Source organism: Canis aureus, chromosome 5, assembly GCF_053574225.1.
Source record: "Canis aureus isolate CA01 chromosome 5, VMU_Caureus_v.1.0, whole genome shotgun sequence".
Taxonomy (NCBI): Eukaryota; Metazoa; Chordata; class Mammalia; order Carnivora; family Canidae; genus Canis; species Canis aureus.
The window spans coordinates 34,199,903-34,218,308 of NC_135615.1; the positions used below are offsets into that span (position 1 = coordinate 34,199,903).

Here is an 18,406-nt window from a genome sequence, read left to right on the forward strand (position 1 = left end):
AATTTCATAAAAACAAAACTCAAGGTAATTATGATAGAAAAATAGGTAGCTATTTTTAGAAACAAGACTATTAGGTACAGCTTCTTGGGTGACCAAGTTAGGAGCAGACAATGAGAGACATCCGTCATTCACTTACTGGACCTAGGGACTCAGTTTCCCCACCTGCAAATGAAGGGAGCAGGTCAATCATTTTTGTATTGCTCCCCTGGAGGACATGGAGCAAGGCTGTGCCCCGGAGGCGTCCCCAGAGCATGGGGCACCTGAGGTGGTGGAGCCCAGGGTGTCCCGTACCCGGCTCCGTTTACAGTGGACTCACGGGCACTCCGCACGCTCCTTCATGCAAACATAGGCACTCTGGATTTGAAAACCCTTGGATATTCATTGCTTTAGTTGATCACTTAAGGTTCCTTTCGGTTCTACATTTTCATAAAATCCATGAGCTGATGTGATGAGGAAGAGTAAATTATTTGGAGAATAAAGGGTGGAGCAAAATTTACTTAAAATCATAAATATGGCTTCCTTTTAAACTTGTGTCTGAGGCAGGCTGGTTTTAAGGCTGGGCATGTGAGCTTGTGTGGCCCTTTCCCCGTCACCAGCTTCCATTCTCGTCGTTGCTTTACCTGGATTGACTTGCCTGGATGAACCAGAAAGTGCCTTCTGAGGCCTACCCACCTCTCAAAACCTGGGACTGGCATGCCCGTAACAGCAGCCTCTTGACCCCTGGCACCTCGGGGCTAGGAGAGCTCGCCGGACCCACGACAGGTGTACAGGGTACTGATGCCTCTCAGACAAAGGTCACATAATCCACGTAGCATCGCAACAGCCATAACAGATAGGGACCGAGGTCTGCAGATCTTTACCAAACGTCTTTTATTACAATATAAAAATTAAAGGTATCGTTTACCAAAGAAAACAGTTTTCATCAAGACTCTGCTTTGTTCCAATAAACACTCCTTTGGCCTATAAACCCTGAAAAAACTAATGCTTGTTAATGAACATTATTACACTGTGTGCCTCCCTGAAATATTTTTCTTAATTATGTGGGCAAATCAATGTTTGGAGAAATAGGTGAGAATATGCAAGACTGTTAACAACTGTTGTTACGTGAGAGCGAAGACAGCGGCAGAAAGCGGGTTTGGAATGTGACACACTTGAAGAAGCACAAGCCTGAGGGTGGGGAGCTGCCCACGTGCCCACGCTGGCCCCAGGGGACGGCTGGGGGTCCCCTGGCCTCACTCCTGGAGGTCAGAAAACCCACCTTCCAGAGGGAGAAACCCGCGTTTGGTGTCCAGTTATCCATCCTGAGAAGGTGACCGGCTCCAGGGTCCGGCCTCGCCGACCGCATTGGTGCCTTAGTGCTCTTTAGTAGCGCGACATAATCATCAGATGAATTTGTTTTCCTAGTATACTTAAAGCTTTAAAGACTCTAAAAAGCAATATATTTAATTATTAATACAGTAATCCTTAGATAAGTGGTCATTTCAGTCATAAAACTGTGAGTTCCTTGTAAAAGTCCGACGATGACAGCGCCTGGTAATATTGTGCTATGATTTAAAAAGCAAACAAATGGTTTTAGGGGCACCTGGGTGGCTCAGTCGATGAAGCGTCTGACTTTTGACTTCGGCTCAGGTCGTGATCTCAGGGTTGCGATCTCAGATCCGTGAGGTCCAGCCCGGTGTCAGGCTCCACGCTGAGCAGGGAGTCTGCTTAGGATTCTCTCCCTCTCCCTCTGCCCCCACTTCTCTGTCCAAAAACAAAAGCAAAGCAACAACAACAACAATAAAAAAAAAACACAGTTTTAGGGAAATAGAAATATATTCACAATGTTAGAGGTCATGAAAACCCACATTTCAAAATTATTAAATTCCGATTATCAGACCTAGCAAGACGCCACTGTACGGGCCAGTCATAGACATAAGACTAATTTTTCAAATTGCGTCTCAAATTTCCCCTTTTTTAACAGAAACAGCATATTAGCATATTTCCCTTCATTTGTCACAAACTGTTTCTTGAATACCGGAGACATTGAAAACATTTTAATGATAGCCCAAAGTGATTGTGCATTCCGGTCCTCCTCCAGGAGAGCCCCAGAATTCATTATTGCTTTAATGACAGGCCTCTTGACTCCAGACGAGGAGGCTCGGCATTTTCCACGGTGTCTCGTCCACCGGGAGGTGGTCACTGACAGGACGGATCAGCAGCCTGCGCCACACGGAACCGCAGCACAAATGCAGCTGAGCACCTGCCCTCCGCGCCTCGGCGCTCCGCTGCCACTAGCAATTACCAGGGACAGGAGCACCGGCGCGCTCGCAGCAGGGACTCCTGACCCGAACGCGGCGGCTCATTTTGCACCGCACTCATTCAATACGGCCCTGCCCTGCAATTTTCCCTGCATTGTTATCTGCCGGCGTTTACACAGTCACACCTGCATTATGTCCCCAGTCGCCAGCATTAGCTGTTTGTCATATCTATTGATTGCACTCAAACTGCAATTTACATGGATCGCTTTCGACGGTCCTGAGAAAATCCCACCTGCCTCCGTCGGGATGGCGGCTGGCTGGTGGGGACCCGAGGCCATCGCTGGGAGTGCAGTGTAGACCAGCATGACCCGACGCAGGCCTGCGGTCATATCAGGGCGTCACCCAAGACGTGGCCTTCCCATTTGCCGTGATAATAAGATGCAAGTGACGTGCGGGGAAGTAAGTGCCATGGATAACATCCTGTTCCCTGCGTGGGGACAGAGAACACAGTCGGGTCACAGAAGGACCCCTAGGGCAAGCCCCTGGTGCCCACGCCTTACATAAACAGGTGTGTCTGAGCATCTGTGTCCCCGTCCCGCAGATGAGGGAACTGAGGCCCGTGGACAACTTGCCATATGCCCTGGTCCATGCAGATGCTCAGCAAAGCACAGGTCTGCGTGGCTCAGAGCACCTGTCGTCTTGCCCCGCACCCTGTCTCCCACAAACGGGCCTCTGCTCCGTGTGTCCGGGGCCTTTGCTCGTTCCTGTTTGGCTGTAACATCCTTCCCCCGCCCCCCTCGTTTCTCTTGGAATGTTCCTGACTTAGCTCCTTTCTGCATCCTTCCCTCTTCAAAGCCTGTGGTTGCCTCTCCCATCCCTTCTCCACAAAGTATCCTTCAATGACACCTTGAGGTACAAAGAAGGCTCCTCACGGGGAGGCGTAGGCTAAGGATTGGGCACAGCGTCGGCACCGCCCCGGGCCCCGCTCTGCTTGGGTTCGCGCTCGGCAGCCCGGCCTGCAGGGGAGAGGAAGACCCAGGGTCACCACGCTGGTGTGAGAGGCCGGCCACCAGCGCCGTGTCAGGGTAGTGCCATGATGTCATGGGGGCCTGCACCGCCGCGCACCGTGCATGTGACTCACCCAGGCCAGCCACTGGTCCAAGTGGGCAATGGGTGTCGCTCTGTTGGCCGTGGTCTGGACGCAGCTGTCAGCCCTGGCCCCGACTATCCAGGCTGCAGTACCATCCGCAGATGATCTATATCCTCGCATCTGCACAAGCTTCCCAGCGTTCGAATAATGTTCACAAATCCTGCCTCCCCATCTTGGCTTCGAGGCTTTGGAGAAAACGCGCTTCCCCTGGTGCACCAGGGAGCCCGGGCCGCAGGCTCACACCCCCCAGGATTGCCACCGACCCCCCGAGGACTTCCCGCAAAGTGGGATTCCCCAAAGTCATGGTTTGGGCTGCAAGTATAAGAATAGGAAGGAGGAAGCCTGGGGGTGGACCCCTGGGGGGCAGCCTCCGCTGGGAAGACCAGGGTGCCCGTTGGTGGGGTTGCAGGCCGGTGGGGAGAGCCAGGGTTCTCAGAGGTAGAGGGGGTCTCGCTGCGGAGAAGGTCTCATGAGCTCACCTCTTTCACTTTGCTGTCATCAATGTGTCTGTCCCCCCCCATGGGACACCTTCACCCGCCCTCTGTGTCCGCGTCTCCAGCTCGCGGTGGCCGCGGCCGTTTCCACCCTAGCGAGCGTGGGGAGGAGTGCCCTCCTGGCCGCCCTGGGAACACTGAGGAGCGCTCTCCCCAGGCCAAGAGTCTCTGTGAATATGAGAATAGTGGGGCAACTCTGGGAATTCAGACACTCAACCAGCCGGGGTGCGTCTTGCGTTGACAGATGACGGCCAAGCTGCCATCTGAGTACAGCGACGCTGTCACATGCTCTTTGCATAAACCTCTTCTAACCAAATTAGGTTCCTTGCTAATATGTCTGGTTACCTTTCCCGAGGACCATGTCTCTTCAGTGACAGGATCGTGTTAAGCGCTTTCCGCTCTGAGGGACCCCCCACAGCCCGCGAGCCCGTCTGCTGCTCAGGAGCAGGATCGGGGGGACAAGGCGGGAGGAGGCCCCCGAGCCGAGGGTCCTCTCAGAGAGGTCGGGGCAGGTGCGTGCACTTTCCATTTGAGTTTCAAACCCTCTGAGGAACCCACATCCACATTCCTTCTAGTATTTCCCTGGCTCTGTCTTCTTTGCCTTGTCCAAAAGTTGGCAATTATCATACAAGCTTTTAAAAATCACCTCTGTGAAATGGTAGAAGATCCCAGTTGGGACCACCCCATTCCCCCAATTCCGGTTGTTGCGGGCAGACGAAGGGGAGAGACGCGGACACCAACCAGCTGGAGCTTCATCACGTCCGCACAGCCCACGGCTCAGATGATGGGAGCATCCAGGAAACCGTGGGAGGAAGCGAAGTGTTCAGACTTTAAACATCCGGGTAGAGAACAAACATAAATCCATCCATCAGCCTACCCCATTCTCACGACAGAAATGTATTCCTGACGTGCTTTCATCCTGCCTTTCAATTTATTACACTGATTAACACCCCAAACCATTAATTCCATCTGTGTTCCCTTCTCTTCCTTTCTTCGTGCTGTCACATGGCACTCTGGGGATGCGACATTGTTCCTTCTGAAAACCACGGGTTCCAGGAGAAGATTTGGAACATAAATGCATATATATGTTAAGTGTTTGAACTGTATTGGTTTAAGGGTATGTCTAGGATGGGGTATGCATTAGTAAAGGTTTTAAATAATGGTAGCTCTTTATGAATAAAATGTTAGGGTTTCACACTTCAAAACCTGGCAACCAAGGGCCTTTTAAGTGTAAGTGCGGGTAACTGGATCTATCCACAGTGTTGTGGAGGAGGAGTATTTCAGTCATGGTTTCTCGTACCCTACACAAATATTTGGTAGTAAAATGCCGCACTTTGCTCTACCAAGAGATGGATGGCTCCATCACCTGTGCTGCGTGATCCATGGGGCCCCGAGACGTGCGGGGTCGACACGGGGGCAGGCCGTCTTCTCATGGGCCCTGCTTATCCCAAAGACCATCTTGATTTGCATTGGTTTTGCTGGTTGTTGGGGAGTCACTGGTTCAAAGGCGGGAAGACAGCAGCAAACACAGTCAGGGACGTTGGCAGGCCAGAGTGTCCTCCTTTCACCGGCATTTTCTAAGTCGTGCTCCTTTAAACGTTAAGACGAACTCCAGTAAGTTCTAGCCTAAAGATGCGCTCTGGCGAATGTACGTTGGAGTTAAAACCTGTGGTGCTGACCCATGAAGAAAACTTTGCATTCCTGAATTATCTGACCCAAGAATGCGTGTGCGTGCGTGTGTACGTGCGTGCACGCGTGCGTGTACCAGCAAGCGCATCCCATGGACGTCTGAGAAAGGGATCTCGGAAACCTGCTCTACACCACGTTCATTCAGGAAACTGATAAGAATGCATCTGGTGTTCTCTCGAACCGTAGACATGCTTAGGAGAAAGAAAAAGAACAAAGGGAAAATAATTCTAGTAATAACATCGTACAAAGAGCATCTCCACATTCAGGACTGTGTCCTGCACCTGGGGGCCTCCCAGCGCTCCCTCTGCGCCCTCGGGCAGAATGTGAATATGGATGCCTGTGTCGTAGCAGCTGTTGCCTTGATATATCATTTTCCGATACTTTCAGGTCTCATGTCTAAGTTCTTTGATGTGAGTTATTTAAATTTAAGAACAATGGGCGAAGATGAAAGAGTAAAAAAAAAGGCGCTCTTGTGCTATTTCCCTGTTTGTGAAAAGTAATGATTTCATGCCGTCTGTGAGACCGTTGTGAGTCAGCAGACATACATATCTCCGGGGGGGGGGGGGGGGGCTTTGTTCTGCTGCTTTCCACCTAGAGGGCATAGCCTCCCCGGGGATGGGGTACTGGCCAAAATTTGGATTCTAAAGAAGTCACAGTAGTTTCCGTGGTATTCTTAGCAGTTGGGGGAGCCCAAAAGAAACCGAGTTAACTATACTTTTAACTGACTAGAAATGTGTGGTGAACACTGATGAATCAGGAAGTGAAGTCCTTGTAAGTTGGCCAAGGAGTCTGGAAGAAAACTCCATCGGGGATGGCGATAAAGGGACTTGCGTTTTGGCCAGGAGGTACAATTCCTGGAACCATCCATCCCCGTGCACCCCTCAGGCTCCTCTTTGGCAGAAAGAGAAGGTCAGGCCAGTGGTGTGAGCCCCTGAGAGTTCTGATTTGTGTTGTTGCTGGAAGACGATGGAACATCCTAACCCAGACTTGGCTCTTCCTCCGTCTAGTAATGCAAGGGACGCGCCAACACTCAGAGCCTGCATAACCCCGGGGGGAAGATAAGGATGATACGGTCTTTCCTGCCCATGTCAGAGGCTCGTTCTGAGAAAGGAGGGTAAACGTGGAAGGCTCAAGAGTGATAAACACGTGTGCAGGACTCTGCAGGTGTGCCCAGGAATGGTGGACGTCACAGTGAGCATCGATGACCAGCTCCCCACTCGTACAGACGCACATGTCCACATCCAGGTGTTCACAGATACCTGTGGGTCTAGAGGCCCATCGTGATGGAGACATCCAGGTGCGGAGGTAAAGGTACAGGCGTAGGTACAGGTAGGAGTTATCTCGGGGTTCTATGTGACCCTACATATTTATAAATCACACACACGTTAACACTGAAGCTCGGAGTCACTATTTGACAGAGTGTCACATATCTCAGAGTCGGCTTGTACAAGTCCCCAGAATGCACCAGCCTCCGAATCTAGAATGAAAACTGGTAGAGCAATGCGGTAAAGGTCACGGGCCGGCCAGCTCGGATGACCCAGGTGTGAATCCGCCATCTGAGCCTCGCCACTTTGGGCAAGTTGCTGTGTTCTCTGAGCCCCCTCCTCCCTGCGTGTAGGAGGAACTCAGCTTCAGGTCCGCGCTCTCCGAGTCGAGTCTTCGGGAACATCAAAGTCGGTGCAGCGCCGCAGGCCATCAATCTTGAGCAAACGGCCGCCACCATCAGGACTCCCGCGGGGCCACTTCTGCACTGGCTCAGGGTGCTCCACAGTGAGTGACAGAGGCCGCGCCCCTCGTGCTTCGTCTGGTGGGTGGAGAGGCACACGGGGAGACGGGGCAGACAAAACAAGAGGTAGCGGCGCAGCTAGAGTCCCAGCAAGGGCGAGGAGGGAAGGCAGGGGGGCCGCCCAGCCGCTGTGGGAGCCACCTGCCCGGCACAGACGGGGAGGCTGGGCCTGCGGAGCCCCTACTACCATCCCATGGCCGGCCCCCGGCCTGCAGCCCCGTCTGCCCTGGGAGCCTCCTGCCTGGGTCTTCGTTCTGTGGAAGGGCAGGGAGCGGCTCAGACAGGCAAAGCCATGCATCAGTGACGGCTCCTGATGGGCATAGGGTGACGTTGGCTCCTGCTCCTCTTCCAACTTCTGCTTGTCCCTTTAGGCTGCCGAAGCCTCCTGGGAAACAGACAAAAGGCAGAGCAAAGGATGGCAGGTTGTGGACATCGCTCACTTGACGCCACCCTTGAGTTAAAAATATTAGTAATCACGAACCTTTTCGAAGCCCGCCCTCCTACGAGGGACAGACTTTTTTTTTTCTTTTCTGGGGCTCATGCGCTGTGCATTATTGTGTGCAAAATAAATACGGAAAGTAGGACATTTCTAGGCTAAAGCCGTGTTTGCGGAAACTACACCAAAATAAATAAGGAAATAAACGGGAACCTCAGGAAAGGCCAAGATTGGCCAAGATTTTTTATCTTGACCAACGTTTAAATCTGGATCCACACGAAGGGTTAAAATCCAAGTTTTTGTTTTGATTTTGGTTCTGTGCCCCACACCCCCCACACACACCCCCGAAGTCGGAAGCAACACGTAAGCACAAGCAGCTGTATTCTCTGCTTTTCGAACCCACGCTTCAAAACAGTAGGAGTCAATGCACCCGCGTGTCTCGGGCGCAGCATCTATGCCTCCTACAAGGCTGGGGGTGTGAACCAGGCCGGCACTGGGTGCAAGCAGCCTTGAGGGTGACTGTGCATCTGTTTGCAGGGCTCCCCTAAAGTGCCCTCCCTGGGTTTCTGGGCTCGGGAACCAGTTCTAAGTGGGGCAACCTCGTGTGAGCGTGGAGGAGGTGCAGGGAGCCAGGAGCCCGAGCGTCCCACCCCTGCGTCTCCGCGTGCAGTGCCTGCTCTCAACTATCTCTTGTCCCACAGACAGTAGGTGGGCGCGTCATGCCCTCGTCCAGCATCTGAGACCAGTTGCGGGCGGCTTTCCTTAGCTGCGCTGCTGGAGGAAGGCAGCACGTGCGTCTCCATAGCAGCCTGAAATGGGCCAGACGGGGAAGGCGCCTTCTCTCTGAGGCCCACCTGTGACACGCGCTCAGTCTCCCCAACGCATTTCCCGGATTCACGCACCGAACAATGACACGTACCGAGTAATTAACGTGCGGGTGAAGCCACGCGGCGGATGCCGCTGTGACGCCCCTTTCGCAGGTGGGGAAACTGAGGCACTGTGTACTCACCCAAAGTCAGAGCAGGGGACCAAAGACTTGAAATCGCACGTCCTGTTCTCTCTCTCACCAGTGAAAAATGAGTTCTGACTCCTCAGCTCAGCACGTAACACACGTGAACCTCCTGATTATTTCCCACATTCCCTAAGGGGTTATTTTTTTCTTATAGAAGAAAATCATCAAGACATTTCTAGGTCCGTCAAGAGCTTGGAAACAGTAGGGATAAGGTAGTCAATAGCATACAGATACTTGTGTGCCATCTCCACATCAACATACGACAATAACGCTGGCTAACAACTCCGCGGGTGGATTTTTTTTTTCCCAAATCATTACTATTACAATTAATAGCTTATTGGACCTGAAGGCAAAAAGGCAGTAATGATGCCTCGATTATTTTTCTTCTTATAGCTCGTGTTAGATTTTTAGTGTTCCATAAGTACAGTCTTGAAACAATAGGATAGCCCTGAAAAAAATATTGTTGAAAACTATTTCAATTTGCAATCCACCTCCTGGTTAAATATGACTTTTCTTTCATCTGAATGTTTTATTTGGCGTTAAACCCATCAGATGAAAGCCCTTTCTCTGTGCATTTCATTGTTACCTCCATAAAGCAACCCATTAAAATCCCTCTCCTTAAAAACCAGACTCCGATCCCAACACCTCTGTCTTTATGCAATTTCTGCCTTTTGCAAAGGGAACAGCCAAGGGGTAGGAAGGGGAAAGCAAAACAAAACAAACAAGCAAACAGACAAACGTGCCTTCTCTGGAAAAAAAAAAAAAAAAAGAAAAAAGAAAAGAAAAGAAAAAAAAACCCGAATACCCCTAAGAGGCTGTCTTCCGGGGGAATTGCAAATCTTAGTCCCCTCCTCCGGGGGAGGTGAGGTCTCCAGCATTTCTTGGAGAGATATTTCCCCCCTGGCACAAGGAGCATTATAATGAATTAACTAGTTAAAAACTGTTGGGCTGGAGAGAGAGCCGCTGCATCTTGCCGGGTGTGCGGGGTCGGGCGCTGTCCTGCGGTCTGAGGCCGGGAGCCTGCAGCCCCGGGGCTGAGCCCTCCTGCAAGCGGCCCCCTCGGGCTGCTCCCCGATGAGCTGGCTCTGCGTGTTGTTCCCTCCCTCCCGAGCAGTCTCCTTCCCTTTCAACCGGGTCCTGGGCAGCTCCATCCGTCCAAATGGGAGCTGAGTTTGCAAGCTGACAGAGGATGCAAAGGGCTGGTGGTGCTGATGTCAGAGCCAGAAGACAGTTGTGATTGGACCTAATTAGACTTTGCAGCAGCAAATAGACAAGCTCCCTGCGTGATTGGCTTCAAAGTGGCTGGTGCCAAACAACTAGCAGAGGTGCCAAAGTAGAAGCCCTGCGTCTGGAGCCCAGATCAAGAGAGGCCGCCCGGAAGAGGAGGAGAGCCGGGGAGGGAGCGCCCACGGCGCCCGGCGCACCTTTCCTTCCCAGCGCGTCCTGTCGTCCTGCCGCGGAGCGCGGAGCTGCTGGCAGGCGGTGGGCTCTCAGCCCAGCCCCAGCCGGTGACAGAGAACAATTAGGGGGAAGGAGGCGGGAGCGAGCGAGGAGGGCTCCGTCCTAAAAAGTGAGCCCCGCCGCCTGGTTTGCAGAAGCGGGGAGCGGCGGCGGTGCAGGAGCAGGAAAGGTGAGCTGCTGGGAGGCAGGATCCCCTCCCACGCTCGTGCGGAGCCCCAGCCATGGCATCCGTCCTGGGGACCAGCAGAGGGTCCGGAGGGCTGAGCGGCCAACTCAGATGCAAGTCTAAGAGGCGGCGGCGGCGGCGGTCGAAGAGGAAAGGTAAGGACCTGGCTTTCTGTGCTGCCTCCACTAACTGCACTCTTCTCCGCCTTGCTCGGGTCGTGCCCCCCCTTCAGCAGCTTCGGTGCGGGTGCTGGGGGGTGTCCGTTCGAAGCAGAGCGCGCTGGAGTCCCGATCCCTTTGTAAAGGGCCGGGGGCTTCTGCGAGCTCAGAGGGGACGGCGCGCAGCGGACAGACAGCCGCGGGCTCAGCCCAGCCGGGCTGCGAGCGGCCGGGAAGCAGGGCAGGGACCAAGGATGGGGCAGCCGTGCCCTGGAGTGCAGCACGGTCCCCTCCCTGGTCCCCTCCCTGGCTCGCGCTCCGCAGTCCAGCTCTGCCTCTGACCCTCTCCGAGGCGACATTAGCACGCGGTGCCAAAGGAAACACTCACTTAAGCCAGCAGCCCCAGAAACAGGGACAGGACCCGGTGCCAGCGCCTCCATCCAAATTGTCTCGGAGGAAGGAGTGGGCACAGCCCCGGCCGTCACGTTTCCAAACTGGCCCACAGTTCCTACTTAGTCTGGTTGGTACCCGTTGTTCCATAAACACCAGGACCCGCGGGAAGCACGGGCTGGTCCCGGGGGGGGGGGGGGGGAGAGGATGAGCAGAAATTAAAATCTGGAAAGAGACATAGGGACCGCGGCTCGTTGGCGGCAAAGCCCTGCAAAGCAGAAAGGGAGGAAAAGCAGCCGGGTGACAGGTTGCCGCTGACTCCCTGTCGCGTCCGTGCCCGTCCCCGATATTCCGGGGACCGCTGCCCCAAACTTAGTGCGTTCCATCAGCAGCCCGGGGCTTCCCGCGGGGAGCCCAGGGGAAATGCCCTGAAATGCCATCGGAGCCTGCACGCAGTCCACGGGGCGAGCTCCAAGCTGCCGGCGCCGCTAGCTTTCTTTCCCGGAGAGGAACTTGTTATCAGCAGCTCCCCGTGATGAGTCCACCGGAGAAAGTTCGGCTCTTATTATTATTTGAGATGTGCTGATTAATAAAACAATAATAATAATAATAACAGAGTGAATACAGAGCCTTGCAGAACAGTGGGGCAGACACCAGACAGGACCCAATCTCTCAGATTTTCCAGTTTTCTGCGGCAGGGCGCATTGTCGGCTACGGTGGCGGTGGCTCGCCCTGCCTGGAGATCACTGTATTTGCAGGGCCTGCCCTAAGTTTCTGACACATGGCTCTCCCCGCTGCTCTCAGACACCCCCGGCTCCTTCCAGTAACAGAAATGAGCGAGGCGGTTTGGAGAGGCGTGGGCCGACGTCCAAGGTCCCCGCTGACGGCTTTGTGTCAAGACCGCAGGGAGCAGGGGTGGCCGACACCGTGCCCCCCAGAGGGCTCCCAACCGGGGGGACCCGGAGATTCTGGTGTAACTCAGAGCTGCTGCTCAGTCTGTTACCTGAAAAACCTCATCCTGACACGGATCTGTGGGTGCCTTCCAAAACAATGCCCGCTGAAAGTGGCAATAAAGGGGGGGGGGAGGCACAGAATTTAATTAATAAGGAATATAACTTTTAAAAGAAGAGAAAAGGAAACACTGCCTTGTAAATCGTAAGTGGTCGTGTTTCCCAAGACCTCCCTTTAGTCTATTTTGAATATTTAGTAATATTTTCCCTTTATGTTGAATATTGAGTAATATTTTCCCTTTAGTCTATTTTGAATATTAAAATGTTGGACTATGGACTCCTGTTTCACCATAAAACAGCGTTCCACAGAAATAAAATGCAAGCTGACGGACGCTGGTGCCTTTCTCCAAATTCATTTTTCTTACCTTTAAATGTCAGTCGTGCTGGCTTAGAAAACATCCAATTTTGGAAAAAAAAAAATAAGGAATCTGAACGAAGACTTCCTTTGCTATAAACTTACTGACAACAAATCAGAGTGAAATTTCTAGATGAGATGTTTGTATGCCTTGGTTATTTGGAATAGACCAAGTCCCCTCATTTCCACACCCCAAAACTGAGGAGGGGAAGGGCTCGCGGGCACGCGTGTGCTAATTCCAATGCCTCAGAGATGCACGGGTGGGGGTGAAGCCTCCTGCGCACCTGCTACCTGGGTCGGAGAGTCAAGTCGAACTGCTAAATACTTCTTAGGGAAAAGTTAGTAATATAAATGTGAGTGAGCCGATGAAAAGAAAGCATAGCGACCGTGGGGCACGTCAGACCGTGATTTGCACTTGCTGGGAATAGGTCAGTGGATGTGCAATTCCTAATTATTACAGATCCTTGTTTTTCTCTTGTACCAAGAAAAATGGTGGATTTAAATCATGCTCTAACGGTCATGGGTCTCGACAACAGCCATAGGATGGGATGGCTTCGGCTCTGAAGCCCAACCAGTTATGAAAACTCTATTTGTCACGATTTAGAATCCACGTGTGTATGGATGGTTGTTAAGGAATTTGGAGAAGGCTCCGTGGGCACTAACGGGGGCTCTTCTCATACGGGAATAAGTAAATTAGGATAAATGTTGCCCCGATCTGCCAGCGGAACGCATTTTTCCACCTATTCTAATCAACGAGGGTGATTTTTTTGGCTCCACCATAACTTTTAGCTCCCGGGCTGTGCAAAGCTGTCCATATTCTGTGTGCAAACTCCAAACACGGCTTTGATATGATCTTGTTGTTTTGTTTTGTTTCACTTATTATTGTCAACATACTCTATGGGTTTTGAAATAAAAAAAAAAACTGTAGCTACAGTTTAAGTGTGGGATTGATCCAGGGCTCTCATTGCTCTTAGGTGTGATCCAGGGCCTCAGAAATAAAATATTTTCCTGTGCTCAGTATTTTATAGTCCCGATAGCACACGGGGGAGAGGATATATCTTTAAGAATCCAGAAAAAATGTGAAAACTGAAAAAACTTAGTCCCAAGTATTAACTTGGGGGGACCTGCATTTGTTCCCCAGATAAACTTTAAAGGAGATGCTCAGAGGAAAAACCCACGCACCCACCCATGTGTTCCCACTCTCTCATCAGGACCCAGGATGATGCATTTCTGCACTTCCTCTCTCCGTTACTTTTCAGTCGGGACTTTATCTTAAAATTATTTACGAATGATTTACATTTTCTATACCAGGGAAACAGTGTCAAAATTTGAGTTTCGAGTAGGAGAAAAATAGGCAGCTAAGAAAAAAAAGGGAAAAAAAAAAAGACAACAGCAGTGTAAAGGACGAGGAAGCCGTGTAATTTCTCCACATGTGACGATACAGGATGCTCACACGCCGGGTCACACGTGGGAGACGTATCAGCTCCGTGTCAGGAGATACCGGCAGCGCTTAGTAGTTTGTAGAGTCTGTTTATCTGCTAAGTACCCACGGAGCTCGCTGCTTGGGGGGTTCCGGGAGGCAGCCCTTTATCCGGTGGCTCCGCGTGGAATCCTACGATGTGATTGTGCACGACCAAGTGTGCGTTAGGTGCTTAGGGCGGCGTCTCTTGTGCGAGACAGGAACTTGGATGCGTGAATATTGTCAAGGATCTGTCTTGTGGCCCAAAATAATGAAGGTTAAAGGTTTAAGGTTATTTGGGATTTAGTGCCCACTCGGCCAGGTGGAATAAGAGGCAGGGACTGATGGAAACGGTAGGATCTATGAAGATAGATCACTTCAGATTCGATCAGGTAATCTCTCCACCATCGGCTGCATTCCGGGCAACGTGTCCAAGGGATTTCACAGGCGCATTTTTAATCATTGAAGTAGTAGCTGCGTTCTGTTGTGTTTGCGTGCAGTTCTCTCTTCCGTGGGTGTGCTTGTCCTACAGGAAGCTCTGCACCAGCATGAAATGCATTTTGTAAATAAAATATCTTGAGTGTTGGACCGTGAGCTCCTACAACGTATCAAAGTGACTCAAGTTTGTGGAAATTTTTTTAAAAGATTGTTTTTTTGTTTTGTTTTGTTTTGTTTTGTTTTTTTGATGCAAACCTATTTGGAGATGGATCAGGACGCTGGTTCCCAGAGGTAGACAGGAGGACAGGGTTCTGAGCCGGGGCCACAGTCACCAGACACAGAAGGGGAAGGAACTTGAGAAAACTCTGTGAAATGCTCTATAAACAATCATTTGTTAAGTCGGCAAATTGGATTCGGTCATCAGCACATGACCTTTCTTTTTCTTTTTCTTTTCTTTTTTTTTTTTTTTTTTTTTTTAAGGCATTCGGCAGCAAGATAAGCTAACAGTTGAGATCTAGCTATTGTTGCAAGGTGATGGGTTATCGAGAGTTTCAGGAGATCGGAGGTGAATTTTGGAAACGGCCACACAGGGTGTTGCTCTGTAGAGGTCAGGCGAGGGATCCCGGCTGGAGCAGGAGCGCGGGCTGCTTGCCGCGTGTTGTGAAATGCGGATAAAAAGTTGGCAAAAGGAGCAGAATAAGTGCAGCAGATGGACGACAGACGCAGGCTTGTGGTGAAACGGGATTCCATGAAAAATTAATGAAATAGAAAGAGTGTGTCAAGGATGAGGTGGGCAGGCTGTGGGGCTCTTCCTCCCCGGCGGGCGCCCAGGTGCCGGGAGCGAGCCTCACCCCGGCCGTGGGGACGCGGCGCAGTGCCACCGCCACGCGTCCCCGTGAGCCCGCCCGCCCGCTGCTGACAGCTCCCGAGGAACAACTGGATGTCGTGATAAAACTAAATTGATTAAACCGTTCGCCATCATCTAATTGTGTCGGGCTTCCTGCCCCCCTCCCCTTTCTCTCTTTAAAATTTGTGTTAGTACCTCTGGTTTCTGGTGACCCGTGTCACAAGCAGTAATTTGAGATTGCTTCGAGGGCATTAGATATGATGAGTGAACTTGAATTTAGAATGAAAATGTGACATTCGTGTATCCGTATCTAAATAGGGGTGATCCAGCGATTGCCGAAGCGCTGTCCCAGAAGAGCATTATGTAAGGAAATACAGAATGAGGAAATTGTATTTTTCTTGTTGGAGGCATGGAAAGATAACTCAGGCTCCGAAAGCATTCGGTGTCCAATTTAAAAACCACATATGTGCTTGTGGTTGTGCCTGTGTGCGCCTGCATGCACAGTGCAGACAGTTGAAACCTTTGAGCATTCTCTATGTCTGCCTGCCTCTTTTTCCAAAATGCTGGAGAATGAATGTTGGTGTTTTCGTGACATGAGCAATTCTAAGCAATTCGTAAGAACAAAAATAATTATACTACTCTGCTCTTCGTCATTTAAATATGTTGTTTCTAAATAGATGCTGCATTGACTAATTGGGCTCTTAATTACCAGCAAAGAAGATTTCTAAAAGGATAGATTTCCACGTAGTAAAAGCAAGATTTTAGAAGCACTTCTTAGAGCCATTTCTAAACTTTAAAAAAAAAAAAAAGGCGAAGGCCAAGCGAAATATGAAAAGCACGATGTCCTTCACAAAATATTTCAACTATTGAGTGATAGCGCTAACCATGCAGCTCTGAATTACGCGGAAAAACAGCCCAGCAGTGCCCCGTCTGAATTCACATTGTTAAGTATCTGTAAATAGAGTGAACCTGAATTAACCCCATCTCTTCAATTAAAATGTTTTTCCTCCCACTGAAATACAGAAGTATATGCCGTTAAATCGTCCGCTAGGCAAAGAGAATTGTTTCCTCCTAGCCGTTAATATACTGCGATTCACTTAAGAACGCACCACTATCCAATAAAGGGACGTTACTTTCAGAAAGAGGAGAGCATTTGTTCAATTCCTGACCACGTGTAAATCTGATACGCTCCGTGAGGCTTTAGGAAACGGGAAGGAAGGCACGTCTAGAAATTTGTGAGAGACTCCTGCCCCTGCATGGGCCTAACACATGCTCCCTCCGTCATTAAACTCACATTGATCTGTTTATTTTATTTCTAAAGAGAGGGGTGCAGAGGCCATTGCGCCTGGTTTTTGACCGGCTCCGTCTCGGGAAGGCCCTGGCGCACACAGCTCTTACAGCCCCCGTCCCCACTGCACAGTGAGGAGTGGGTGAGCTTCCCAGGAACCACATCAAACTATCACAACCTACAAATGGATAGATTTGCTCCTTAAGAGATCTATAATTTTCCCAAAAGTAAGCCTGATCCCTTGCAAAGACAGAAGGTGTTGTTTTTGTTTTTGTTTTCTGAAGAGTGATAAATTTTTTTGGGGGGGAAAAACCTTAATCTGAATGTCTGGGTCTTCTCCATACCCTGTGGGCATTTACTCATCTTTTATTCTACTTACAGATATTGCATATGAAGGGCAGCAAAAAAACAAGTTGATTTCATTATTTTATTGATGAGAAATGAATACAATTAGTATCTGGTTTCTGTAAGAGAGCGGCTAGTGAACGTCCTCTTTGCATTACGCGCACACACACACACACACAGAATTACTATTACCTGTTTCAAATCATAAAAATCATCAATAGTTAACGTTACCTTTTAAATCTCACAAAATAGCCAACAGGTAACATCAATTTTATATTTATGCTGAGGAGGGGACTTTAAGATTAAGAAATAGTGTCCAGAAAAAAAAAAAAAAGAAAAAAAAAGAAATAGTATCCGGGAAAGGGGCCATTTAGGTAAAGAAAAGTAGCGTTTATGTTTAGGATGGAAGGGACCTATGACATAAACTCTCAGTTGGCTCCCAGATTCTAAGATGGTCTCTCTTGACTCTCTAAGAGGTGAGGCGGTGAACGCTCCTCCTGTGCTGTGTCCACTTGAAATGCAGGAGCGAAGGTGGCTCGGCCAAGCATCCAGTGCAAGGACAGCCCGAGTGGCCGCGTGTGCAGCCGCTAATCCCGCTCCAACGTGACGATTCCCAGGAGCTGGCCTCCAGCCGAAAGGCACAGCTCTGTCTCCACTCCCAGGAGGATCAAAATCGCTGAGGGATTAGGGAGCGAAGTCCAGCAGTGTAGACAAAAGGTGGACAGGACAGTTATTATTTCTAGGGTAAGCACCTGCTCACTTAGCCGGAGTCTGCTTGCATTCATCCCACTGAGCGTGTTTGTCACAGCGCCCACGGAGCACTTATTTATGAAAGAGATTGAGGTTTCTATCTGGTGCTGTTGCTTCACCATTTGGTCAAAAAAAAAATGAAACAGAGATTACTCAGAATTTATTAGTAAACACTTTTTTCTGGAGTCTCTACTATACAGAAGTGAATCTTACACCTGAGTGATGATAGCCCCATACTTCTAGGTGATTTGCACATAATAGGAAGTGTTCTTTTAAATACCTTGACCAGGATGTGCTTAGGAGAATTTTATAGATTTAATTAATCTTTGCTGCTCCATTTGTTTCGGATGAAACCCCTGACTCTTGTTTCCCACAGCCGAGAGATAGAAGACGGCCTCGTCGTTTTGCAGTGTCTGACACCGTGTCTCAAATACGTCTTTCTAGATGTGGCCTTAAAACAGGGTGGAGGGGACCCGGCTCTCTGAAACCGGACCTGTGACTCGTTGAAAATGCAAACCCGAGCGGAGCCCCCTTTTGGGCTTAAAAACAATAAAAAGTGGGGGAGCTACTGTTCCTGAGAGGTAGGACCCGGGAATCATAATAAACCAGCTCAGAGCATATGCCTGGGACCCCAGCAATTGATTAAAAAACAGATTTTATCAGTCTGAGTCCGTCGGAAGTACCCAGATTCCCTCTCGTTAAAATTAATGCAGTATTTCCTAAAAGTTTAATTGCTTTTGGAAAAGTGCAATTTAATAAACATGACAGAAACGTCAGCAAAATAGATTCTGACCTCCTCTGCACCCCAAGTCTGGCTGGGTTCACTCAACCCTGGCGGTAACAGATGCTCCACTTGCGTTAGGCTCGGGGCTGTGAAAGCATCGTGTCCTTAAAGGAAACTCGCTCTCTCTCTGTCTCTCTCTCTCTCACCC

The 18,406-nt window shown here is 50.3% G+C and overlaps 1 protein-coding gene and 1 long non-coding RNA gene across 3 annotated transcripts in view; one reads left to right on the forward strand and one right to left on the reverse strand.

The window, feature by feature from the left end:
• Nucleotides 1-847: 847 nt before the first annotated feature.
• On the reverse strand, nucleotides 848-5,751 carry LOC144313929 (uncharacterized). The gene is made up of 3 exons (XR_013379579.1): nucleotides 3,147-5,751; nucleotides 2,533-2,727; nucleotides 848-1,743 (listed from the first exon to the last, which is right to left on the reverse strand). It is a non-coding gene; the product is annotated as an uncharacterized LOC144313929 (long non-coding RNA).
• Nucleotides 5,752-9,973: 4,222 nt separating this feature from the next.
• The window catches only part of ADARB2 (adenosine deaminase RNA specific B2 (inactive)), a 335,917-nt gene continuing 327,484 nt past the window's right edge, over nucleotides 9,974-18,406 (forward strand). The window contains exon 1 of one of the 2 annotated variants that reach the window (XM_077897347.1): nucleotides 9,974-10,589. In XM_077897347.1, the coding sequence (XP_077753473.1) occupies nucleotides 10,490-10,589 (100 nt within the window). In that variant the 5' untranslated portion in view covers nucleotides 9,974-10,489. The remainder of the gene's footprint in view (nucleotides 10,590-18,406) is intronic. The other variant, XM_077897346.1, reaches the window with a different exon arrangement.